Consider the following 27,891-nt stretch of genomic DNA (forward strand, 5'->3'; position numbering starts at 1 on the left):
TTCGAAACCCTAATCAGGTACTTTTAAGGCGAAACGGTAGGTTTGGCTGAGCACGGCAATGACTGCAGTGGCATCTATAAGAAAATCGGAAATACAGTCTAGTGCCCCCTGGCAAGTATGAAGACAACCTCATACCCGAAAATTGGTAGGATTCGGTTGGTAAAATTTTTGACCTGTTAGAAAGAGAAACTTAGCAACGAGAGAGACAAGCAATATTCAACCATTTTTATCAAACCATGTTTCTCGGCTTACCTACTCAGCTGAAGGGAAATATAGCAAATTGACAAATATCTCGTCTACACAATATGCACGTGAAATATCAAATAATATATTCGCATCCAATAAGAAAAAAAATTAAATTAATAAAATTGTGTTTATAAATTTTCTATGCGCCCACAAAATCTGATTTTATGAACAAAACACGTTTTTTTGGTAATTTTGCAATTTATCACTGTGAAAAATCGTAAAGCTAAAATCTAAAATGTTTGAAAGATTCATATTTCTCCAACTCGACAATTTAATTAAATTTTGTTCAATTTAATAATGTGTTGCTGTTCATATAATCTAAGTGAGAGCAATTTCGTATGTGATGGTCTTTTTACATTCTCATCCTAATGAGAAGGTATTAGTTTTATGTAAAATTTCGCTTTGTCGGTTTTCTTCAAATCTCCACGTTTTGAAACCCACTAAGTCAGAAAAAACGATTTTTACGAAGGTGTTTGACTGTCTGTCTGCCTGTAGTCTGTATTCTGTAGGCACGATAACTTTTGAAAAATTTATCAGATTGGATTCTGCTTTGTCACACTTTTTTAATGTCTAAAAAGAAAGAACAAGTTCGTAACCCAACTATTTTGGATCCAAATGAAAAAGGTGAGCACGTTTTTAAAATGTTTGAAACCACATTTTTCAAGATTTCAAAATTCTATGAACGGTTATTCATAGTACTCAGAAACTCAAACAATTTATCCCCATGACTTTTTTCTATAAAAAGGAAATTATCAGAGTTAGAGCATTTTCAAAATCCACAAAAAACGAACTAAAATGCACATTTCAAGCCAAACAACGCATGCCATGAAAAAAGTCAAGAAAAGAAAAACGTTGATTTTCGAAAGCCCTACAAGGTGATCATAACAACTTTTTAAATTTAATCGAAAAGTTGAAAATTCAAAATTTGATCGTATTAAAACTTTTTGAAACCAAATTTTTTAAAAATTTCAAAATTTCATGTACGGTTATTCATAATACTCAGAAACTCAAACAATGAATCCACATTTTTTTTAAGATTTCAAAATTCTATGACCAATTAGTTATAGTACTGAGAAACTAAAACAATTTATCCTTTTGACTTTTTTCTATAAAAAGAAAATTATTAGAGTTAGAGCATTTTCAAAATCCGAAAAAAACAAACTAAAATGAACATTTTAAGCCAAAAAAACGCATGATATGAAAAAGGTCAAGAAAAGAAAAACGTTGATTTTTGAAAGTCCTACAAGATGATCATAACAAAATTTTTAATTTGATCGAAAAGTTAAAAATTCCCAATTTCATCGTACCAAAAATAATGAAAAATCCAAAAATTCCATTTTTTGGTCCAACTATGCAAGATACGAAAAAAATGAATGAGCTGAAATTGCGTGAGAACCAACAGTTGTGCGCCCTAGGCGCGCTCAAATTGGCGAGCGAAGCGAGCCGCGCGCGTAGCGAGCCGCGCGCGTAGCGAGCCGCGCGCGTAGCGAGCCGCGCGCGTAGCGAGCCGCGCGCGTAGCGAGCCGCGCGCGTAGCGCGCGACGACAATGTGCCCTTGTGGCGGGCAGATTTTTTTGATTAGAATTAGTTTAAATTTGAAATATTCATCGCTTTTTCCCGCCAAATATAATAGTATATTATATATTAGTATATATTAGTATAGTATATCAATCAACATTAAATAAACAAAAGTGCAAATTTTGCATTATTTTTCGAGTGTTTTGGTGGAAAAAAACACTTTTTTTACCGAAATCTACCAAAATGTAAGTTGATTAAAAATCACTTTTATTTTATAGATATTAAAAGTGTAGTTTCAAATATAATTTAATTTCGAAAGAAGCCCGCCAAATATAAAAGTATATCAATCAACATTAAATAAACAATAGTGCAAATTTTGAATTATTTTTCGAGTGTTTTGGTAGAAAAAAAACCACTTTTTTACCGAAATCTACAGAAAGATAAATTGATTAATTATCACTTTTATTTTATTGATATTAAAAGTGTAGTTTCGAATATAATTTAATTTTGAGAGATGCACGCCAAATAAAAAAAGTATATAAATCAACATTAAATAAACAAAAGTGCAGATTTTGCATTATTTTTTAAGTGTTTTGGTAGAAAAAAACACTTTTTTACCGAAATCTACGGAAAGATAAATTGATTAATAATCACTTTTATTTTATTTATATTAAAAGTGTATTTTCGAATATAATTTAATTTCGACAGAAGCCCGCCAAATGTAAAAGTATATCAGTCAACATTAAATAAATAAAAGTGCAAATTTTTCATTATTTTTCTAGTGTTTTGGTAGAAAAAAAAAACTTTTTTTTTACAGAAATCTACCAAGAGATAAATTGCTCAATAATCACTTTCCATTTTATTTATTAAATACTAAAAGTGTAGTTTCGAATGTAATTTTATTTCGAAAGAAGCCCGCCTTATCAATATATGTAGCAACAAACATTAAATAATCGAAATTGCAATTTTTGCATTATTTTTCAAGAGGTTTGGCAGAAAAAAAACCTTTCTGAAAAAATCTCACATTATTTGATCTGGAATAAATGGTGAAATTAGTATATTTTTCCGCTGTATTAATTCAAAATACTTCAATAACTTTGGAAATTCAGTAATATCTTTATTATAATTTTATTTTTTCTCAATTAATGAGTCATAAGCAAGGGCTTCGTCTCGCTCTGAGGTATACGCAGGTATAAGTTCTCCAACGTTACCGACATTGCAGTTTTCGCAAGGATAGTCTCAAGTCAAGAATATATCAGTAGTGACCAGTGGCGGTAAAGCCGGGAACTAAAAAACCGGTTTTCTACAGAATTTTTCCTGGTTTATTTTACTTTGTTTTCAGCAAAACCTTGTTTAAATAAATGAATAATTTAATCTTTTTTAATTGATATTATGTTTATTGTTACTTTCCGCATGGCGGGCTTCTCCCATTTTTAATATCCAAAATTTCCAGAATTAGATAATCTAAGATTTTGTTAATAAAAGTTTTTAAAACTGAAAAAAATTTATTTTGAAGAGAAGCCCGCAATAGATTTCGATTTACTTTTAACAATGCAAAAAATGAAATTTGAATTAATGCATTATTTTGCGAGTGGTTTTGCTGAAACTATTTGGAGGAAGTTACCGTTTCACCTTAAGATAGTAGTGCAGGTAAATGTTTTGTCAGCCAAACATCCAATTTTCAGTGTTTTCGATAAAATGAAGAATAAGAAATTCCTTGTAACAGTCTGACGTTTTGAAAATGGATTTTCTAAAAATAGTTTGATCTCGAGATATTTCTTTCTGTGTTTTTCGCGTAAATGCATGTAAAGTAAGAGGTGAGGATACTCAAAGTCTTCTATAAGTGCTTCGGATTCGTAAATAACAGATTCGATTATGCTTTCTATTCATATAAGCAGCCGTTCTTCGGCAATATATTTTGCTTGTTTCGAAACAGTTCGCTTTTTCAACTGCCCTGAATTTTACATTTCAGATTCTTGAGTGGTCTGGAGTGTCTCTTGTCGATCGAAGTTTTAAGGACGTGGCACAAATAATCGAAAGATGTAGTAGTGACGTTGCAGAACTCGTAGTGGAACACGAAACTGACACGTGAGTCCCAAAATAAAAAATAAATAACAAAATTTATTGGACATTAAAATCCTGATATAATGAATTCTTCATAAAATGATCTAATTGTAAGGCAGTAAAGGGCAGTGATGAATTAAAATTTAATATATGCATTGTTACTTTATGTTTTTCTTGTAATTTCTATTTCTAAAACAGTGATGGGGATTCTTTTGACGAAGGTGTGAAATCTTCAGCAAACTTGCAAGCGGGTAAGTTTTAATAACTACTTTTTATCTTTTAGTATATAACTTGCATTATGTAGCAACACTTTGTTAGAAACCATATTATTTACAGTTTCGAAATTTATCATAAATTAAAATTTTATGAGCTTTCAATAAGTTTAGATACTCCACTACTTTTTACCCTTTAACATATTATGTTGTCCTAAAAATTTTGGATAAGGGAACGTCCATTAATTAGGTAAAGATGATTTTTTCACTTTTAGAATTCGTAAGAATTTTATGAATCTTCTCTCTCCTCTCTATTATAAATATTACATTTTTCATTCATTATATCAAAAATGTATCCATTTTTGTCACTATGATTAAGATTTAGAAAGACATCAAAATATTTAATAGATTTGAAAGATTTCCAGTAATTTAAAAGTATTGCAAAACATATTTCAAGGAATCTTAAGGTATTTTAAAGAATTACAAATTAGTTTAAATAATAACATTATTTTTACGGCATTTAATGACATTTCCAAAGCTTTTAGGGATTTCATGAGTTCAAAAGAAATTTGAAAAGATTTTTAAACAAATTACCAAAATATAATGGTATTTGAAACGATTCTAAAGGATTACATGAGGCTTCACAGATTTTAAATGATTTAAATAAATTCCAAGAGCTTAAAGAAATTACCTATTACAATATCAGGCGTATTTAAAAAAAAATTAATAGCGATCTACACCGATTTCAAGGGATTTTAGGAGATTAAACAAATTTTAAGAAATTCATAGAGATTGCGAAATATTTCAAAGTAAGTTCTGAAAATTTTAAATATTTTTAAGGATTTCATGTAATATGGAAGGATTTTCATGAATTTTAGGGGATAGCACGGAATTTGAATGAGATTTCGAAGAATAAAAGGGATTTACAGAGATTCTACAAGATTTTCAAGAATTTTCAAAGGTTTCAAAGAAGATATAAAGAGCGTTGATTATTTCGCGGAATTTCAACGGATTTTGGAAGATTTCAAAAAATTCCAAAGTATATTCATGGATTTTGGAGGGCTTCCTAAGATTTAAAAAGATTTATCAGAATTTTAAACTGTATACATTTGAATCAGTTACCATTTCTATTAATTTCAGTCAGTGACTGAATTATAGTTGTAAGCCCTTTTACTGCTAAAGCAGACAAAATAAGTAATTTCGAGGAATTTCAATAGATTTTAATATATTGTGAAGGAACTCAAAAAATTCGAAAAGATCTACGCGAACTGTAAAGGTTGCAATGTATTTTAAAGGAATTGCTAAGATTTTACAAGATATCATAAGATATTTTTTCTCATAAGAATTCAAAGGTTTTTAATCGATTTAATTAGATTTTGAGTGATTTTCTTAAATTTCTAATGATTATAATTAATTTCAAGAGATTGAAAAATAAGACACGGGATTTCAAAGGAATTCATGTGATACTACGTATTTCGCAAATATTTGAAAGATTTTAACGGATTTTAAGAGATTTGACAAGGTTTCATTGTCACGGGGTTTCAAAGAATCTTAACCCATTAACGCCCAAAAGACCGAAAAACTAAGCTTAATTTTGCTGATTCAGTTGTAAAACATGTCGCACATGTTTGAAAATCAACATACTTATGTTTTAAAGACCGCTCTACAAGCTGAAGTTGTCAAAATAATTGTTTGTTTACCAGGAAATTCAATATGGCGGCATTTAAAACAAAAAAACGGACCAATTTAAGACAAAAAATTTTTGCTGCTGGATTTCGTATTGAAAAATCTTTTTCATGCAACAAAATTGGTGCACAACAATGCAAAAACATATTGAACTTTCAAAAAATGGAAAACAACAACTTTGAAATTCAAGATGGATGTCTCAAACTGGCGAATTTAAAAAAAAAAATTGTTATTTCTACCAGCAAGTGACGGCAATGAATTTGACTATTACCCAAACAACCTATATGTATTTTTCATGGTGGTTCGGTTCACTTATTACAAATCTGGCCGCGAAACTTTAAAATTAATTCGATTAAAATATTTGTTTAAACAAATTATCCCGAAGAATTAGATTGTTCGCATGATGCATATGCTTTTCATAGTTTTTGGGTCTGCTAAGTACGAATCTGCCCTCTATTTGCAAAATTAATGTGTTTAAACAATTTTTAAAATAATTTTTTAACAAATTTTTGCAATATTGAAACTTTTGCAAGATGCATATGCTTTCGTTGGTTTTGTGTCCACTGAGTACGAATCTGGCGTCAGATTTAATAAATTAAAAAACAAACGAAAAATCAAAAGGAAAAAAAAAACTGTCTATCCTTCGGCTTCCACGCGGTGACAGTTGATAAATGTTAAATACGATGGCTGAAAAAAGGAAACATTGCAAACATTTCTTAAAAAATTGTTTTAACACATTGATTTTGCGAATCTGACGCCAGATTCGTACTCAGGGGACACAAAAACCAATTAAAGCATATACATCTTGCAAAAACTTTAATATTGCAACAATTGGTTGAAAAATTGTTTAAACACATTGATTTTGCAAATTTTACGCTAGATTCGTACTCAGCGGACAAAAAAGTAATGAAAGCATATGCATCTTGCAAAAACTTCAATATTGCAACAATTTAATAAAAAATTGTTTAAGTACATTGATTTTGCGAATCTGACGCCAGATTCGTACTCAGCAGACACAAAAACCAGTGAAAGCATATGCATCTCGCAAAAACTTTAATATTGCAACAATTTGCCAAAAAATTATTTAAAAATTGTTTAATCACATTGATTTTGCAAATTTTACGCCAGATTCGTACTTAGCAGACACAAAAACCAACGAAAGCATATGCATCTTGCAAAAACTTCAATCTTACAACCATTTGTAAAAAAATTGTTTAAACACATTGATTTTGCAAATTTTACGCTAGATTCGTACTCAGCGGACAAAAAAAGTAATGAAAGCATATGCATCTTGCAAAAACTTCAATATTGCAACAATTTAATAAAAAATTGTTTAAAAAATTGTTTAAGTACATTGATTTTGCGAATCTGACGCCAGATTCGTACTCAGCAGACACAAAAACCAGTGAAAGCATATGCATCTCGCAAAAACTTTAATATTGCAACAATTTGCCAAAAAATTATTTAAAAATTGTTTAATCACATTGATTTTGCAAATTTTACGCCAGATTCGTACTTAGCAGACACAAAAACCAACGAAAGCATATGCATCTTGCAAAAACTTCAATCTTACAACCATTTGTAAAAAGATTGTTTAAACACATTGATTTTGGAAATTTGACGCCAGATTCGTACTCAGCGGATCCAAGGGCCATGTAACCATGGTAATAGTCAAATTCATTGCCGTCACTTGAGGGTAGAAATAACTTTTTTTTTTAATTCACCATTTTAAGAGCTCCATCTTGAATTTCAAAGTTGTTCTTTTCCATTCGTCAAAAGTTCAATATGTTTATGCACTTTTGTGCACCAATTTTGTTTCATGAAAAAAATTTTTCGATACGAAATCCAGCCGCCAAAATTTTTTGTCTTAAATTTTTCCGTGTTTCTGTTATAAATGCCGCCATATTGAATTTCCTGGTAAACGAGCAATCACAGAAATAACTGGAGTTAAATTTTGTTGCATGTGAAATTTCCAGCTGATAAAGTTTACATGCTATTTGGCGAAAGTTTATCCTACGATGGAATAAAAGCTGTCGTCTGCTACGGCTTCCTTAGCAGTAATGGGAAAACGGCAAAGTATGAGTGAATTCGAGCTATAAAGCGGGACACCAGTAGTCACGATGAAGTGAGAAAATTTCGGTAACACATGTACAATCAGCAACAGAGTATACGCAAAAAAATTCGTTCTCACTGATATATCTTCTCCTAAATAAATTAGATTATTGTTGAGGAATTAGAACTTACTTAATATCATTTAGCAAAAAGCGCAAAAAGCAACTGACAGATGAGAATCCCCATTTCTCTCAAAAATGAAGTTAAACGACGACAGATAGGGCTGGCATCGCAATTTTTGCCACATCGCGAATAAAAATGGAGCGATTATAAGGCGAAAGATTTTCCAGGCACGGTTAAAAATTGAAAATTATTTTCGATTCATGTAAAGTTTATTCGGCAAGATTACCCAGTGGGCACAAAATTTGGCGACATCCTATGTCCATGTCGTTTCGGTTTCTTTGCGATATCGTAAAGACATCGTCAGATCATACGACTTATTTACGATATCGTAAAGACACCTTAACGACATAGACATAGGATGTCGTAAAGATGTCGTATCGATGTCGTAAAGACGTCGCAAAACTTTGTGCCTACTGGGTAATTTTTGGTGCAGTGAATCTTTCACCCAGAATCGATGCAAACTTTATATTTCGTTTTTTTCTGTGATTATTTTGACAACTTCATCTTGTAGAGCGGTCTTGAAAACATAAGTATGCTGAGTTTCAAACATATGCGACATGTTTTACTACCACAACTGCATCAGCAAAGTTAAGCTTAGTTTTTCGATCTTTTGGGCGTTAGTGGGTTAAGAGATTTCAAAATTTTAAGGGAGCTTGAAAGGATTACAGAACACTATAAAGAATTTTAAGGAATTTGGAGGATTTTGAATGGCTGTTAGATGAATTTAGTATGATGTAAGTTATTTCGAGAGATTTAAACAAATTCGCATGGATTAAGAAAATTTCAATGAATTATAAAGGGATTTCAAATATTTTAAGATATCGCATTAAATTTTCTAATATGGCACGAAATTGGAGGGATTTTAACGGAGTAAAAATATTTTTTAAATATGTCAACGGAGTTGAAAGATGTATCAAGGGATTTTAATGAGATTTTGTAGATTTGAAGAAAATTAAAGAGATTTAAAGAGATTGGAATGGATTGTAGAAGATATAAAGGTGTTTCCATTATTTTAAGGGCTTGAAAGGAATTTTAATGGATTTTATAATTTATTGCAAGAGATTTTGTGATATTTAAAAACATTTCCATAACTTTTATAGATTTCAAAGTATCTCGTAAAATTTCCAAATTAAAGCGGTAGACCAGATTTCCATAATAATTCAAAGCTTTGATTGTGTATTTATTGTACGTCACAAGAAGTGGTAATTATAATATTTTGAAAAAATATTGAGTGCAAGTAAACTTAAGTAAAAAATTCCTTACCCCCCCCCCCCTCCCCCTAGAAAGGATTCTTAAGATTTTTTGGATCTCATTCGCTTAAAAAAAGCCTTACGTAATCAATGGACAAAATATTTATTCAATAAATGGTTAACCCGAATAAATAATTTTCGAAAAATACAAGAGAGTTATTTTTTTATCGAGGTTAAATGTTGAATGGAAAGAGACAACGGAACTAGGATTCTGACAAAGTGCCTTTTTTTCAGACACAGATACGGACAAAACACCCACTTCGCCGACGCGCCGGAAATTGCCAAAGACGCCGGTATAACGAGTTCATAAATTGAGCCTACACGTGACCTTTCTCTTTCTTCTATCATTGTTTTCTCTTTCTCTTTCACTTCCATTCTCACAAGCTCGCCGAGACGCAGAGCATTAAAGCAAAGAGTATATCTAGCATACATATAGATATTAAACATACATATAAATATATAGATTTCGACTCTCCGATAAATAATCCAAAGGCGCCAGAGCATATTGACTCTCGAGAGGACGAGTTAGAATTTTTGTACATACTTATATGTATACACTGTATACGCTGATGTTTGCAAATTATTATTATTATTATTATTATTATTATTATACTATACCTGAATTTCGACGTGAGATAGTGTCAAGCAATATTTAGAAACATTTTGGAGCAAAGAGAGTACTTTAAGGGAAATTCACAATAAAAAAAGGAGTGCTGTATGTCTTAATAAATAATAATAATTTATATTTTCAGTCATTTTCACAGCCATCGAAAAGAGAGATTTATAAATTTTTAATCTACAGCTCCAATTTTGGGTACAATTGCCCTTTAGACTAAACCCTGTTCAAGGGAAATGTGAACTCCAGAGACAAATTTCTTCCTTAAAGGATTCTCCAGCTCAAAGAAATTATATCGACAAAGGAACTTAATGCTGACAATTAATCTACTAAATCCTTTCACCCGGGTAGAAATTATAACTTGGTTCTTAAGAGGCCCTGTCTAGATTTCCTATTTTCTATCGAGGCCCTAAAGTGGCAATCTATTGAGGGCGCAAGCGAAAGCGTCACGCTCAGCTAGCGAGGTCATCAGTTGGCAACCCAATGATGGCCTATTAATAGGGTCTTTATAGAATGTAGATAGTCCCTCACACAGTATTATTCAAAATCATATACTATTGTTTTTTATTCTTTTGATTCAAATAAAATATTATTAAAATATTAACAAATTGATCATTCTTTAAATTCTGAAGTGTGATGCTATCGTTGCAGTAGTATTAAAGTTTAACCAGCACATTGCCATAATCTATTAACAGACATTTTTAATTTAAAGAAGGAAAATAATAATCCAATTGTAAAATACATTTTCTTTGCAAAAGTTTAATCTAAAAAGCGCCGAGAATCGAACTCACGCACCGCAGGCTTATAAGTCGAGCGCCTAATCCCCATAGCTACGATGCCACGCTGAGTGCGGTATCATAAATGCTTGACGGATTCATTCGATACTTTATAAATAAGGAAAAAAGGTTTTTGAAGCTCGATTCGTTATATATGATTTTTAAACGTACTTACGTGATTTAAAATTAATTCGATCTGTAAGAAAAACTCTTTTCAAATTGTTGAGACACTAAATGTTTTTAATTTTTTCAGAAAAAAATGAAATTTTTCAAAGTTTACATCTCGGAAATTGTTTTAATTTGTTCTTTTTTAAATTTAAGTATAATTAAGCATAAGAACATTGATGTACTTTTTTGCACTCACAGCTGTATTGCCCGTTTTACCTGTCGAGGCCTTTACAAGGTCCCCTCAAGAAAGTAATTAATTGATAGAAATTATTTTTAAATATATCTTTATGAATACAATTTTTTATCTAGTTTAATTAAAAAATACAGTGCTAAAAAGTGAGTATATAAATAATGTAAGACAAGTAGCATACAACAATAACCTGTCGAGGGCCAGCAGAGGGAAAGCCTAGATTCTTCCAGCTAGGAAATCTGGCTGCGGCCTCGTGAGAGCCAATATTTAGTTTAGACATAAAGAGGCAATTTCTACCCGGACTTCCGTTGTTTCTTTAAATTTACGCAAGTGATTTAATTTCAGAAATCGGTCATTATAATATTGAGTCGAATTAGAATATTACTTTCATTTTTCTGGTTGAAATTTCTTAAATTCTTGAAATTTGAAATAGAAACTTATAACTCGTTCTTTTGATAAAAATAAGTTCCTTGTATTTTTTTAATCAATAGCGAAAGATGTTAATTTTTCATAACACACTTTTATAACAGGCTCAATGATTTTGAATAATCAGAACTGTTTTCGGTTCAAGATTTTTCTCTACAATCAGTAATAGTTTTCGAAAAAAAATCCCTTTCGATTTAAAAAAAATCTGTGTTGTTTTTAAAATTATTTTTTTGTAAAAAAGGTTTAGAAAATAATTCTAGATAAGAAATAAATGAGAATCTTTTTTTAATCGATAAAATGCGTATGTATTAATCAATTTGATTTTGAGAGAACTAAGTTGTTTGGAAGTACAGTGCAACCCTTCCGAGAATTGACGCCGCGCCGCAGGTAGGTGTAACAGTAGCTTCGCGGGGTCTGGGGTTGTCACTCAGGCGAGCACTCAGGCGTGAACGAACAAAAGCCGAGCGAGCTATAATGAGTTGGTTCCCACCCACCGTCAGCCCCAAAATTGGCGCTACAGAAGAGTTTCACTGTAATTAATAGGAAAATGTATAAAGTATCTGATTCTATGGAAGAATTTTTTTTAAATTTTACTATCTCAGTTCTAATCAATGGTGCGGCAATTATTCCCATTGCTAAAATTTGATAGAGAAAAATTTCTCAAAGATAATTTGATATTAACGATTCAACTATAAAATTTTTTATCACCAAATTATTTTGCTAAAAGTACATTGTTCATCATTTTTATTGTTCTCAGATTATTCTTTCTTATTCTATAAGTAATTTATTTTATGCTATTACTGTTATAAAGAAAATTCTGTTTGAATAGTTATATTTAATAATATGAACAAATTTGTATTTCTAGAAGCAGAATTTAGGTGTTTTTTGACGTAAGATTTTTGTTCAATTTAGTACTTCTAGTACTTTTTTATTATTGCCTATAATTATTTTCTAAAACTATCTTACAAACAAATTCGAATAACATGAAGTAAACCATTTTTTTAAACCAAAACTGTTTTTGTTTCGAAAACTATTATTCCTGATGAAAAATTTGAACACAAATTAGTTGTCGTTTTTCAAGACCTCAAAGCCTATTATGAAAGTTCATTTTCAATATTATTTAAAAAATTTTTATAAAATATTTCTCTCTGAAATGCATCATTTTCAAGGTATAGTTCTTTTTTTACCAAAATTGTGGAAAATCAGTCAATATTTTTTTCTAAAGCTGCTTTCTGAATGAAAAAAATTCAGCCATTAAATATCAAACCAAAAAAATCAAATTTTATCCAAAAAAATAACTTAAAGTTCTGAAATAAAAAATCTAATATTTCGTTTTTGGGGGTTTTAGCAGCTACAATCAGGAAAAAAGTTGACAGGTCTGTGGAATAACCCATAATGGTTTCCTTCGTTTTGCGAAAATCGTCCAACAATGGACCAGAAAAAAATAAAGCAGGACACTATATCGCGTCAAACGTCATAAATTTCTGTGTATGAATATGTGTTTTTCGTGTATAGATGTGCGACATCTCGAGTTACCAAATAACGTGTGTATTTAAAGAACAATCATCTTTTTGGTGCCTGAGTTGTAAATAGAATTGCACGCCCGACCAGTGTGCAAGGATATTTCCTTTTTTAATTTTCAAAAAAGCTTCTGTCGTAGAAAAAAAGCTCCACAGCGAGGACAGTGGAGTTCTATTTTTTGTTTTTCGCAGTAATAGAGGCTCGAAGTAAAAATCGCGATGGAAATAGAAGTAGTCTTCAGATTGTATAAAAAATGTTTTAGAATAGCGGCGTCTCTGCGGTTTAGAGATAGAATAGCTTCAGCATTATACAATGCTCTAGACTTTCTTTTTAATTGCAAATGGTCTCATTTGAGATCTCAACCGAAATTACACACTCTCGATATAAAATAAATATCCATGCAGTATGCGAATTTCTCTCTCGGAGAAGGTAAATAATAGTGTGCCCAATAGAGACTTAAATTTTGCAAACGCTACACCCTAAATTTATTTTCTTTGATAAAGAATACTACAATACATTTTTTTAATAGATTAGAAGTTGCACTAGGCTGTTTAAGTCTGTACATTAATTTTTTTACTCATACATTTTTTTAATACCAATTAAAGTATGAAAAATTCATTTACACCTAGAAAGTATTTTTTATTTATTTCAATATAAGCCCTGAACTTTATGAAACATAAAATTTTAAATTATTTATATTACGGGGCTTCTAATACGAAAATGTGTGATTTTTTTAGAATACATTACTAGTGTAAAAAGACCCTCAAACATTTTTGCCTGGAATTATAAACGCAGAGTTTATTTTGAATTTTAAAGAGAATATTCTCTACAATAAATAAATTTTTAATATTTATACCTTGTGACAGACAAAAATCTTGATTTTCATAAATAAATAAAATAATTCATATTTTTATAGCTTTAAATTACATGGCAAATCTTTGTAAAATTTATGTTCTGTTATTCCACTGTAGAAAAAACTCTTTTGAATATTATTCAAAAAATATGTTTAGATTCCAATTGTGAACTAATGACACATGTTGGTATTCTATGCCCAATCGCGGTGGGCCGCAAACAACATTAATCTAAACAAAATATTACAAGCAGTTTTTTGCGGAATATTATTTTTACATAGTATGCGCATATTTTAAGAAAAAAAATTTAATAATTATTTGAGACCTTTTATTAAAGTTTAAAATTTTGTTTATCAACAACAAAAATTTTAGAATAAAAAACTTCTCTTCCTTAGGAATTCTTATAACAATTAAATATGATCAAGATAGTTTTGAGAAATTTGTTGTTCATAATTATAACTGTTGAATCTACAAAGGCGCATATATTCCCTGAATGCAAAGATAATACAAAATTATATTACTGAACTTTTGCTGCAGAATTTTCGCCTCGGATGATGTTCGGGCATTTTTATATGCAATTAAAAAAATTGTAGAAGCGCTTTTTACCAAAAAATAATTCTTATTCTTATTTTTTTAAATTTTTCCATTAAAAAAATAATTTCATTCATTTTGCTTGAAAGCTAAGAGAAAAATTATTATGAAATTTTGCTTTAAATGAGAGCTGTATAATTAAAAAAGCTTTTGTATACTTGATAAAGAAACTCTTATCAGAGAAAAAGTTGTTAAAACATGTTTTTATCCCTGATTTATCTTAGGCTATTATTAAATAACGCTGCCATGGTTTAAAAAATATTAAAAATTCAAAAAATATGAGAGCTTAAAATTTTGAAAAAAAGTTTTGGTACAAAATTTTGTATTAGGAAATTTATTTTTGCCGAAAAGTCCTTTAATGGCATTATGAAACAGTATCCAATAAATATTATTTAACTTCAAGGATGTTTCGGTTTAAATTGGTTGAGGTTCATCGTGCGATTATATATATTATAAAATGTTGTTTTTGAAAATGAAGAAATTAAGACGGTACAAGCTTTTGGAAAGTTTGAAAATTCAAACTTTTATTGGGCACCCCAGTAAATTCTCGTAATTCTCATTTTGGAACAGGCTAGCAATTTAAGATTTTTAAATAAAATTAATCTGACTACTGTCAATTCTAAGGAAACAAGTTTTCTAAATATGTCAAGATTTCTATTTCATCTTTCTTATTTCAGATTATTTCTAAGTCAAATTTAAAAATTAGATCCTCTAGCCTTTCAAAAATGAGTAAAAACGTTGCTATTCTAGAACAGTTTCTCCTCTGAATCACAAACATTTTCAGGAGGTGGTACTAAGTGTGACTATTTGGCTGTGATACCGTATATTGTGCTATATTTTCGGTCAGTATCAAAGGGAATGAACGCTTTAGAAAATAAATCAACAATAATTGTAAACAACTTGATGAGAGAATATATAATAACATAGGGCAGGAAAGACATATATTACAAGGAAAGATTTACTCGATTTTTATTTTGTTTAACAGCTGTTGTAGAAAATAATAAATATAGTAGGTAAATATATAGTCGACCATAAACTGGAAAAAGAGGCAAGAATCATGTAGTAAATTTAAAGAGATCTGGTCATACAATAGTATTAGATAAAGGGGTTATCTACATTATTTATCTCTAGGGGAGACAGGGGCTAAGCGCGCATAGCTTTGTCATTGTAAATTTTTAATATTAAAATGGAGTTATAAAAAAAGAACTGATACGAGTACTTCTTCAAGGAGGAAATGTCATCTACAATTTTGTCCATTGATACGATTTTCTATTTGCAAAAGTTGAGTTGTTATTTGACAAGATTCATGATAACTCCAAAGACGTTCGAAAAAAGGCTTGGGGCTAAGTTCGCACTCTATCATTTTCAGGCCTGGGGCTGAGAAAAGATTTGATATTTCTCAAATCGATTTTTTTAGTTTAATAAAAATATTAAATTTCTCATAAAAGACACGCTGTTTATTATTTCTTTCAAAGGCACAATCCTTTTCATCATGATGAGCGTTTTTTTTGCCCCAAGGCGAATGTCTAACTTATTTTGGCCTTATTAAGGTATAAGACGCGATTAGGCAAGCTTTCACGAGTAACTAATTTTTTTATACAAAAAAAGTGCGCGCTTCGCTCCAGTCTCTCCTAAATATATTTTTACTGATTTTGAACTATCTTATTACTTGTATTCTTTTACTTCGCCCGAGGATTCACCTAGATATTTTTAAGACTGTTATTTATCCTATTTTTAAATTATATTTAAAATATACAAGCATTTAATTTATAACCCCTTTTATGATTACGTGCTTATCTTTTTCAGGGTCGGCTTTTTTTAACAAATGCGGAGCAAGCAAAAGCAAAAGATTTATTTCGAAAAACCCATACATAGGAAAACGTGATAAGGTCTTATTCTATAAAAGTCTTTGAATCGCAGTTGAATTTAAAACTGGTTAAAAAGACTCTGAATGTCAGGTAGAAAATATTTACTTTGATATACGCAATTCGATAAGACAATCACTAAGAAAAATAGGAATATAAATATAAAGAAGGTACAATCAAGTTAAAATTTCCGTTGATAGATTTAAAAATATATATAATTACATCTATATGTATATATCAATTGTTAGTAGAACAATCTCTGTTTAATTAATATTCATTTTTAATGTACATTTAAGCATAATTAAAGAAATGCTCACAAAGTGCAATTTACCAAAATCGCCCGATATTATAAGCCGACCCTGAATTTTATTTTTCAAGATCGATCCCAGCTCATTTTTGAATTCAAAGGGTTCGAACTGAAAAAGCTTTCGTACAATCAATCGTAGAGTCCCTCCGCGCATTTTATTTTAAAAACGAATTTTATTCTCAGATAGGGACAAAGTAAAAATTCTGTCTCTTTTCTCTAAAGACTCGATTTCGAATCGACAAAGAAGAGCAGAAATGTGCGCGGTTTTAGATATATCTCAGCTTTGAAAATTGCATCTTCAAGTTGGAAACAAAACTAGGTGTGATATTTAAATTCAAATCGATGCAACATACAGATTCCTGACAAATAATTTATCGTCTTTTTAAAATCGTACTTGGTTGAAGAACGTACTGAAAATTAGGTTATATTCTCTCATTTATATAATATCTATTAGAATGCAAAAAACTGGCTTTAATGAGGAACTCTATTTACCTAAATACAAATTTCTACCTTCTTAAGCGAATATACACTTTTAGGTGGGACTTCTTCTCGATCAATGTTACTAAAATTGTATGTGTAAATGAAAACCTTAGAAGGACGAAAAGATTCTTTTTAGAGGAAAAATAATGGGTTCGATTCGAAGGGAAAGTCGTAGAAATATGTGTCTAGAATGTGTAGGATTAGTAAATATTTTAATCTGTGGACCACTTTAAAATTGGTTAACTGACGCAGAAGTCGCTCTAGTGGAGCTCGACTTTTTTATAATTTATATTAAAATGTTGTTATTAACAAAGTTTCTCTTGGAACACCGAAAATATTTGCTCCACGCTTAGCGCAATTCAGTAAACCTAAACACGGTCTATTATTAATTATTCTTTTATTTATTTTACCATTTCAACTGAATCCATTATGATATAAATTTTCTGAGTATCTTCTCGAAAAAAACATCAGGACAAACAATTTTCTCTAATTGCATTAAGAACGGGAAATGAGTGTCACAGTTTTTATTTTACTTTCTGAGAATCGATAAATCGTATTGGACAGCGCAAAAGTGTCAGTTGGGGCGAGTTGTGTTTCTATTTTCCTTCTAGCTCAACTCGTACGAGAATAGTATCGAAAACAATATTTTTAGATGATTGAAGAATCATGATTATTTTCAATGAGTGCATAACATTTTTTTTATTGAAAAACTGCTTACAAAAGTAAATATCTCATTATTTCAAGAAATATGTTCACAAAGAAAATACATTAGAAACCTTTTATTCGAAATATGCCATAGGAGTAAAATAATCATTAACCCACATAGCGCAATTGAAAAGTTTGAACGAGATAGAAAAAAATGTGTTAAACTACTGAAAAATTCAGGCTGCTTTGAATTTTTCAAAAGCTGACCTTTAAGGGGATATTACTCACATTGCTCGTGTATTAAATCTTCCAAGGTACTTTCTTTCCGACATGCGATGTTAAATAAGTAGCGCTGTCTTTATTCGAGTCATTAAAACTTCTTTTATAATTCAGAGACCATACATACTCGATTTAATTTCCCTCTTGAATTTGTAAGGAGTTACGTTCAAAGTCCGACGTTAGCGTAGAACATAGAGGCCAAACTTCGTGAAATTTCGAGCTAACGAGTAGCAAATAATTTACAAAATTAACAGACGGAAAACTCGAAATTTCACGATGGCCACAAAACGTGTAATTATTATTTAAGGAACAACTTAGCCTTAAACCACATGAAAAATAAGAGAAACAATTACAAGTGTATTCTGAATGTAAGCTGGGAATAAAGGTATTCAGGAAGAGAACTGGTAAAAAGCGATGAATCTAATTAATCTCTAATTTAATTAATTGAACTGCTTATAATTAATCTGACTGATTTGACTGAGTGAAATAAAAGGATTATTTTGCGTAATTTAAATAATCTGATTAATTTAATTAAGTGTTTAGAAATAACAAAGGTGCCTCTTTCACGACGTTCTCTTTGTGTCGTCTCACGTCACTACCATTTCTGTCACTTTGTCAACTTCTGTATCTTCACCCCTCTTTCTAGGTGTTGTTCAACCCCTCAGTTTCCTCTTTTTTGCGAGAATTTTCCCCTTTCTCCTCTTGTTTTCGCCTTTCTCTCTACTCTTTCGTTTCTACACGTACAAGTTCATAGATGTCTCCGTGTCCCGTAAAGAAAACTATCCCAAAAATTGCGCAGACGAATGATGAAAAGAACAAATGTAAGTTGTCTTGAAAAAAAATTTAGCATTGATCCTCACGCTACTCACTCCCAACTGGCACGAATTTTGTATAGTATTAGCATTTTCTAGTTTCTTTTTGTCCGTCAGTGAGGTCGTCCCACGGCTCATCTTTTTTATTGTATATAAACAAAAAATCAGAGATCAAGCGCCTCCTAATCAAAACGCGGCTTACAAACCAAAAATCTGATTTCTTTTATCTTCCCTTTTTCAATATTTATTATTTTTCAACTCTTCAGATTCTTTACCCTTCTTGCGTCATGTATACTTTTCATTTTTCATTTTATATTTCTATATTCATATTTTCAAATGTTAGCCAATGCTTATAGTAGCAGCTGTGACTTAGAAGTGTGACCTAAAAAATAACCATAGATTAAAAATTACTATTTTTATTCACTTTTTAATAAACTAATTGTACATATTTGGATTTTTTCGATCTCACGTTTTTTGTCTTACGCTACATTAAAATTTATTGCACATCATTATTTGTCAAGATAGAAAAAATCAAACGTTAAATGGTATTATTTTCAATAATGATATTATAAGCAATTATTATATAAAACGTTTTTTAGCGGTAATTTTGTTTTTACTAAATCATGATGCAGGTAGCTCAATGGTAGTGTTCTAACGAAAAAAAAAGTAACCAACTTTTAATTGTTATTCTTTTAAGTGTTTAAAATACCCGTTTAATTATTTTAATGTGTCTTGATAGTTCTATTTTAATACGTAAATCTTTATTAATCACAAGTGGTGACTGAATAATAATGAAATTATTCTACTTTTATAGAAAATATTTTTTTTAATTTGTATTATTACTAGAAAATTGACACTAGAAGCACTAGAAGTACAACGAGATTGATTAAAAATATACATATTGAGAGAAAATGTTAAATTATAATATTACCGACTGTTAATAACTTTAAATTATGAATTGTTGCTTTATGCTGTTTCTGCACCCACAGTATGTTATTTACATGATTAATTATGATTAATAGTATATAATAGTATAAGCTTTGTGCGGACATAAAATAGCTGTAGCTTACTATTTATTTAATAATTCGATAATAACTATAAAAATTCACCATTAATGTATTATAAATTCAATATTGGTTTCTAATATTGATATTAACAATAACAATTGCAAGTTTGTGACACACTTTCTTTTGTAAAGATTACATTAAACTTAGTAAAAAACATAATTTGTTCTGTTAGAAAGTTTTAAATTTAATACTTGATTATAATATTAATTATATCAAGAAAAAATTCCAGTTGAAAATTGAACTTTAGGGAAATACTTTCTGACTCAGAGAAAGTTCCTCATGTGTTATAAGAATTTTTCTTCACACAAATGGAAATTTCCTCTTAAGCTTAATATTAAAAGGATTTTCATTTTTCTCAAGAAGAATCCTTTTGCAGAAAAAAATATCCTCTTGTGACAAACTTCACGTAATCTTGCAGCCAAATAATTCCGTTTTTTTAAAATTATTTTCACTTGGTTGAAAAATACAGACAAGAGAACAATGCTTTTGTTTCAAGATGTTTTCTCTAAATGCTTGTTGGAGCACTACCATTGAAGTACCATGAATATATTTGGCATTCGTCTATAACATTGTTGTTAACACTAACAATATTAAAAGTACACATTTTTCTGCATTTATAAATCAAAATTATCAGTTGAGCTAAAAGTAGCTTGATGAAAAAAAAAATCCTAAAATGGATAAAAACAGGCCAACATTGTTTTGTTGTTGGAAAGTTGAGGGTCATTTCCGAAGTAATTTTTTACGGAGAATCCGAATCCGGGGTCAGAATTGGCCCATCACGTCAGGATTTTAAGATATTTGAGGTTTTGTATCCAAAAAATGGCGTTTTTGGCTACTTTTGAGGTCATGTACACAGGACACACAATTTTTTGAGATTTTTTCCTTAGTTGTATCATATATTACTGATCTTCCTCTTTAATTTGAGAGTTGCAGAGTTCTATCACCATTTTCTTTACCAAGTTACGCCAATTTGAAATTAGGAGATATGTCCCATTATGTCTTGAGCATTGACTTTAAATACTTCGAGGCAGACATTTTCTACTGGGTGTTTTCTCTCGAAAATTTGTATTTTTGGGTGTTCGCAGTTCTTGAAATCCCAAAAAATTTTGTGTCTTCTGTACCTAACCTCAAAAGTAGCTAAAAACGCCATTTTTGGGTACATAACCTCAAATATCTTAAAATCCTGACGTGATGGGCCAATTCTGACCCCGGATTCAGATTCTACGTAAAAAATTATTTCGAACATGACTCTCCACTTTCCAACAACTGACATGACCCCATTATTTGCAGGCCTGCGCAATCTTCAAAAAAGTACAATAGTAGATTTTTGGATATTCATGAAATTAATAAATCAAACTTTGTTGTGTTTTGAATAATTTAATGCTGTAGATTTAAAAAAAATCAACATCTGTTAAGAATCGTCGGTTGTATAGGATTATAAACAGTACATGTGCATCTATGTGCAGAGTTACAACGAAAATTCTCAAATTAGGCTTAAATTATTATATCAGAATATAGTATAATTTTATATCAAGTCATGACATATGTTTTACTGTGACCTTGAAAATGTTATAATCAGTTATGAACTATTTTTTATTTTAATAATTAAATTTTTATAGTCGCATGAACTGCCAGGGTAATTAGCAACTGTACTGTAGGATTAGTTATAAACTGTGGGGTATCTTTTGGATATTATACGAAGAGACAGAAGAGAAGCTTTCTGAAAAAATAGATTTGTTTTAAACATCCAAAACCAAATTTATAAAAACGTTGCAAGAAATTGAAGAAATGAGTTAAATATCTTTATTATTTCATAAAATATCGGATTTAATCGAAATTGTGCTGGATTTACTTTTAATTTTCATCAGCTCTGAAACTTCTTTTAGGTCACCAACAGCACATGTAAAAAGTTTTATTCTTTCTTAATAATTTGAGCACAAATCAGGTGTACCGCTGTTACAATTATTCTCACTTGGAAAATAATAATTATTTCAATAGTAACCTACTTATTTTAGTATATTTTTCTTTTTTTAAACTTGAAAGTCGAGTCTGTGAATGATGTGTTAACTGCCCTTATGCAATTGCTTATAAATTCCTGTCACGTGCTGAATCTAGATTTCGGGGCGTTTGGTCTCAAGGCCCTCGTACCTGCTGTAATGGGAACTAAGCAGAAAATATTGCTAAAAAATTATCTCTTCCGGAATGTATGTGGAGTGCATTTAAACGAAGATTTAAAGGGATACGTATTTTACACTATCCGGAACTGAATCTGATGTTTTCATGCGAATTCGTAGAATTTCCTCTCTTCTTTTATATAAAATATTTCAATTTTCACAATAAGTTCGTAATAGCACATAGAAAGATCTTGGAATTAAATATTTTTCAGGTAATTTTCTTTAGGTAATTTTCTTACAAACTTATTTTGAACTTTAGTTATGTTCGCTTTCTTGATAAACGTAAGAACTGAAAAACAATTAAATTGCTCTAAATATTTGTATGGGCAATATGTTTCAATTATGTTTTTATTTTATTCCAGTAAATTTTGTCGCCATTTCTTTGTTCATAATACAAATTTGGTGTCTACATAGCAAACTATAACTCATTTTGCCAATTTAAATTCGCTTCTGTTATCTTTTCGCTGGAGTATGAAACATTTTCGACCAACATTACGAATTCAAAATGTACGCTTTCACTGCACATTTCACGGAATTTTCCACTTTAATACACGCAATTTTTATCGCTGCCAAGTTCTAACAATGGGGGAACCTTCGCTGAAAGAATGAATATTTTACGAAGGAGCACAAACGATGAAAAACTTTTTCATTGTTTTATTATCATAGTTCCAAAAAGCCTATTGGAATTAGGAATTTTCTGCATAATAAAAATTTTGTTTTAGTCGGCGGGAATGTAAGATACGTATATATGTAGAATGTTTTGATTAATAAAATTTTATGAAGCAGAAGATACTTGGGAATATTTCATAAGTTCCGATGAAGCCTTGACCCGACCTCTTCGTTAGAATTTATGCTTGCTGTAGCGTTCTTGGTCTTGGAGGCATAACAAATTTTATATCACGTTTTTCTTGATATTAACGTAAACTAACTTGCAGATGATGTTCCGATTTTAGAAAACTTTATAAAATACTTTAAGAAAATCAGCATCTAAATCACCGCATTATTCATATCAGCGGTTTAATATTCTTCATCGTTAAATGATTTTTTTCGTTTGTGAGCCGTAAATAAGGTTTATTAATCAACGAATCGAAATTGGTTAAAATTGCGAATGTTATCTTTTAAGAAAAATGAAATCAACATAATGGAGATATAAAACTGTCACTTTCTATTTTCTGACAGTTTAAAAGAAAAAAAAAATTATAGCTATTTCGGGAAAAATAAACTAGTTAAATTTTCCGCTGTTTAAGTTTACATACTATTTGACGAAAGTTTATTATACGATGGAATATTAGCTGTCGTCTGCTACGTCCTTAGCAGCAATAAGAAAACGGCGTAATATGAGTGAATTAGAGCTATTAATCAGGTCACGAGATTTAAAATAACTTTTTTCTTACTCAATTTTTTTTAAATAATTATATTTATCGGTAAAGAATTAAAACATATTTTTCGTTAATAAAAATAAAAAACTTGACACAACAACTATCTTTATGTTTTCGAACAAAACTAAAAATATGAATCGAATTAATTTTAAGGTTCAAGCATTTTTAGGATTTATAACACGATAAATAAGTTGGATCTTTTATTTATTTTAAAATAAAATTGAGTTTAAATATATATAATTAAGAATCAATCCTAGTATTAACTTATATTTCAAATTTTAGTTTGAAAAATAGTTTCATGAATAAAATGGCTGGACGGAAATTCCTATCTCAGAACTTGTGAAATATCATGGTTAAGATCATAGTGAATATGGCGACGTTTCAGCTGGGTGTCAAATGATTTATTTTCAGTCGCAAAAAATATATTTTCATTTGTCCGCAATAGATGCAATTATTTAAAAAATGAAATTGTAATAATTGCAATATTTTTAAAACTCTTTTTCCTCATTTCTAGATTTCTGTTGCAGCGGATCTTTTAACTGAAATCGATGTAAGCTTTATATTTTATTTTTTTCTGTGAGGATTTAATACTAAATTAAATATTAAACCTATTTGTCTTCAACCTACGTGCGTTGATTATATATTGAAGCACTTTGAATGGACCTCGTACTAAATGCACATAAAATATCTTTTGGCATCACCCTATTTCTTTTCATTTTTAAATATAAATTCATAATTAAACGATTTGTAACTATACCTTTTAGAAATTTTCTGTTTCTTACATATTTAAATTAAAAATGTCTTTTGCGCTTGTTTTAAAATATTCCGTTTCTTTTTGACTGTTTAGTTATAAAGAAATATTGAATGAACATCAATAAAAACAATTTTGGAAATAGCATTTCGTTTCGAAAATAATAATTTAAAAAAGACTATCTGACAGCAGAGATTATGGGAAAGCGTAAAAAAATTTGAAATTGCACATATTTTACTATCAGTTAAAATCAGATAAGGTGAAACTCTGAGTTAGAGCCCCCTGATATAGTTCTTTCGAGAATTGACGCCGCGCCGTAAGTAGGAATAAAAGGAACTGCGGGAAGTGTGCAGTGATCACACATACGTGAACAAACAAAAGCGTTTTTATTCGAAACGGCACTCTATCTGGTTCATTTCCCACCTCCTCCAGCCCCAAACCCAGCACAGTCTTAGATTTCCGCTGTATATGAATGATTCTAACATCTCACGAGACCAGGCAGTCAGAAAATTGCTTCAGATACTCTATAAACACTTTTAGTAAATCTTATTTCTGACTTTCAGCTGTAGTATATAGGGAATTAAAGTCAGGTATCAATTTTACAAATATCTGTCTTATTTTAGAAAAAATATATTCACAAAAAGAAAAAGCATTGTTTAAAGAATTATTCTCTCTAATATTCATTTGTTATTTTTTAGAACTTATTAATTAATTATTGCCTCACTAAGTGAAAAGTGGATACAAAGTTAAAAGTTTCAGAAAAAAGGAATTATCTAGCATGAATATAGAAGAAAATAGTTAGAAACAATAATACATTGTCCAGGCAATTTATATTTGCTAAATTGCATTTATTATTACTTCGCTCTTAGTAAAAGTCAACAAAATGTTGAATATTTCGGAATAAAAACATAACTTTCTATCATTATTTCAAGAACTTCAATAATGACTTCATTTACTGTATTGACTTTAATTTTTTTAAATTGTTTTCACCAATTTTGAACCATTAAAACAGTACTTTGATACAGAAATTCGTATAAAAAAATTGTATTAATAAATAGAAATCTGAAATATATCAGAATTTGAATATTCTCGAATTTGGAAAAATATCATTGAAGCTGTTTGCCAAAAAGGGGCGAGACTAATAAATACTCGATTTCGAGAAAAAATCGAAAAAGTGAATTTGTATAAATTTTAATTAATAATCAAATATATATTGTCATCTTGATTTTTAACCTCATTCTAGCCACTTCTCCGGGTAACCTTTATCGAATTTTGTTTTGTTTTTATGATAAATAAATGCGTTTTCTACAGTGAGATACAGGTCATGATTTAGCTGATATTCTGTCTTACTAAAGGGGATCTGATTCATCCCATGTATAGTGGACAAAGCACTGATATTTTTCATTAATTTTATATAGAAAAGTTCATAAATGGAATAAAAAATAGCATTGTTTTATCCACAGCAAATAAATTATTTATAACTTTTTCACCCGGTATTGTATTTCTTAATTTTACAAAATTTCTGTCGTTTTACGTTGTTGAACTTATTTTCAACATTTTGCTTAGACTTACCCTACTTTTATCGTAAGTTATATTTTAACGTATGACATCAATGAAATGTAACTGATATAATTTTTATTGCAGAATCTAGTGAAGGACATTTAATAGGCCCTTTTGGCCCTTTGTCCTTTTGACCTTTTTGACTTTTTGTCCTCTTTTTGACAAACAACTTCAATTTATGCAATTTTCGTATATGTTTGCTCAAAGGATATTAAAACTACCTAATTTAGAAATCTTTAATTGTTAAATCATGTGCGATTAAAACCTTTTCCAGCAATAGCTTTTTCAGAGACTTGCTTTCTCGTAATATGTTACTTCCTAACAATTTTAATTTCAAGAATACATCTCATTCTTCCTGAAAGTAAAACATCCACCTACATGCGTTTGTCGTTAAATTCATGAGACGAGTGATATGAAAAATCCAAGACAAATAAAGTAGTCGATCAATTCTGATATTAAAACTTCTCTTGAGAAGAAAGAATAAAATACCTCGAGGCAAACATTTTCTTTCTGCATAATAGAAGTATTCTTTTATGATTCCATTTTGGAAGTCTCTCGATTTTCTCATGTGGTATTCATTACAACATATTTAATTGTTTCTAAAGTTTTATTTTCAGCATTATATTCTTTTCCATCCTTTTCTTTTTAAATTAAATGAAATAGACCATTGAAATGTTTTAAATTGAAAGGAAATAATCAACCCGCCGCTCCCTGAGCCTCTGAAGTTTGTATTTTAAAATAAATACATTTTTTTAGAAATTTTTCAGAAGATCCACGTCAAAGCTATTAAAAATAATGCAATAGAATAGACAGCGGTATGCTGGTATATTTTCTTCCATTTCTCTAAATTTGAATTTAAAAATTTCTTAGTTTATAAATAAAAAAGCGAAAAAAATGCCGAACCAAGTAATGAGTAAAAGGGCTACTTCAAAATTAAAAATACTTAGAGGCTTTGTTTTTCAACTTTATTTGGGAATATGCGTACTAATGATGGTTAGTTATAAGAAATCCAAAGTTATTGTTAATTATATAAACAAATGCATATCTTAACGATTTTACGCTCTAAACACTTCATTTATTGAACAAAATTGTTCCAGAATTTGTCTGGCATAAATAATATATACGATTTTTAATACCTGATAAAAATTATGAATTGGTTGAATACATTTTGTACACAAACATAGCTTCTTATTAATTTTCGACCGATAGATTTATTTTTTTTAAACGGAATCTATTTTAAATTCCTTGAAAAGATTCTTTGCTTATGAAACTTTACCAACGACCAATAACTATTTATTTTGTGAATACTTTCCATAAACAAATTCTCAACTAAAATATTTGTTAATAAAAGGATGTTTTTTGTTGTGAAATCGATTTTCAGTGCTTCAGGAAGTACCTAGTTTATTAGGAGACTTTGTCAGGCGACCATATTTGTTATCAGTTTAAATCATTTTGATCAACTAATATCAATTTTCATCAAATTTTCAACTATCATATTTAATTTTTTTAAAGAATTAACTCTAAATAGCTCGAAACAATTCTGCCCTCATAATACTTCATTAAAGAATAATAATTTTTTTATTAGTACTATAGTAGTATATTATTTTTCATTGCTTAGTATTTAAATCGTAAAATAGCTAAACTATGCATTTGCTTATTAATTTTTTTTATAATATTAACAATCACTTTGGATTTAAAAAAATATGTAAAACGAAGCATTGGTCTTACGTATATTCAGTACAAAGAATTTAAAAAACAAAGTCTCAAAGTATTTTTAATCTGGAAGTAGGATTTTCACTCATTAATTTGTTAATATTAAAATAAACAAACTAATTTGCCCAGAAAAACTTTTTTTGTCCTACTGTGCTTCGTAGAATATACTCCCTCTTTAGGATTTTATTGCACATCAAATTTATTTTATAAAAAAAAAACTTGAAACTCTCAGTTAAATAATTGCACTTTCGCATGCTGAATTTACATACGAATAAAGTAATAGATTCCTTTCCCATCATTCTCGCGAACATTATCTGTAAAGTAATTCGGAGTAAAAGCAATCTGGGGCTTAGCACTCACTCAATTATTGAACAGCCTCAAGGCCAAAGAAATAGCCTCGAAATACTTTCACTAACCACACGTGTGCGAGTGCGTTCATAATAAATTTGAAAAAAGACCTTTTTCAAAATAAATTGAGAGTGACCTAAAAAATTACCTCTACTTGAAAA

The 27,891-nt window shown here is 29.8% G+C and overlaps 1 protein-coding gene across 1 annotated transcript in view; it reads left to right on the forward strand.

Annotated features, from left to right (window-relative positions):
• LOC117174366 (regulating synaptic membrane exocytosis protein 1) overlaps positions 1-27,891 on the forward strand; it is a 522,514-nt gene that overhangs the window by 432,474 nt on the left and 62,149 nt on the right. Inside the window, exons 13-15 of the mRNA XM_033363427.1 lie at positions 3,737-3,852; positions 4,027-4,079; positions 9,446-9,504. Of these exons, the coding sequence (XP_033219318.1) occupies positions 3,737-3,852; positions 4,027-4,079; positions 9,446-9,504 (228 nt within the window). The remainder of the gene's footprint in view (positions 1-3,736; positions 3,853-4,026; positions 4,080-9,445; positions 9,505-27,891) is intronic.

Source organism: Belonocnema kinseyi, chromosome 6 (assembly GCF_010883055.1).
Source record: "Belonocnema kinseyi isolate 2016_QV_RU_SX_M_011 chromosome 6, B_treatae_v1, whole genome shotgun sequence".
NCBI classification, from domain to species: Eukaryota; Metazoa; Arthropoda; class Insecta; order Hymenoptera; family Cynipidae; genus Belonocnema; species Belonocnema kinseyi.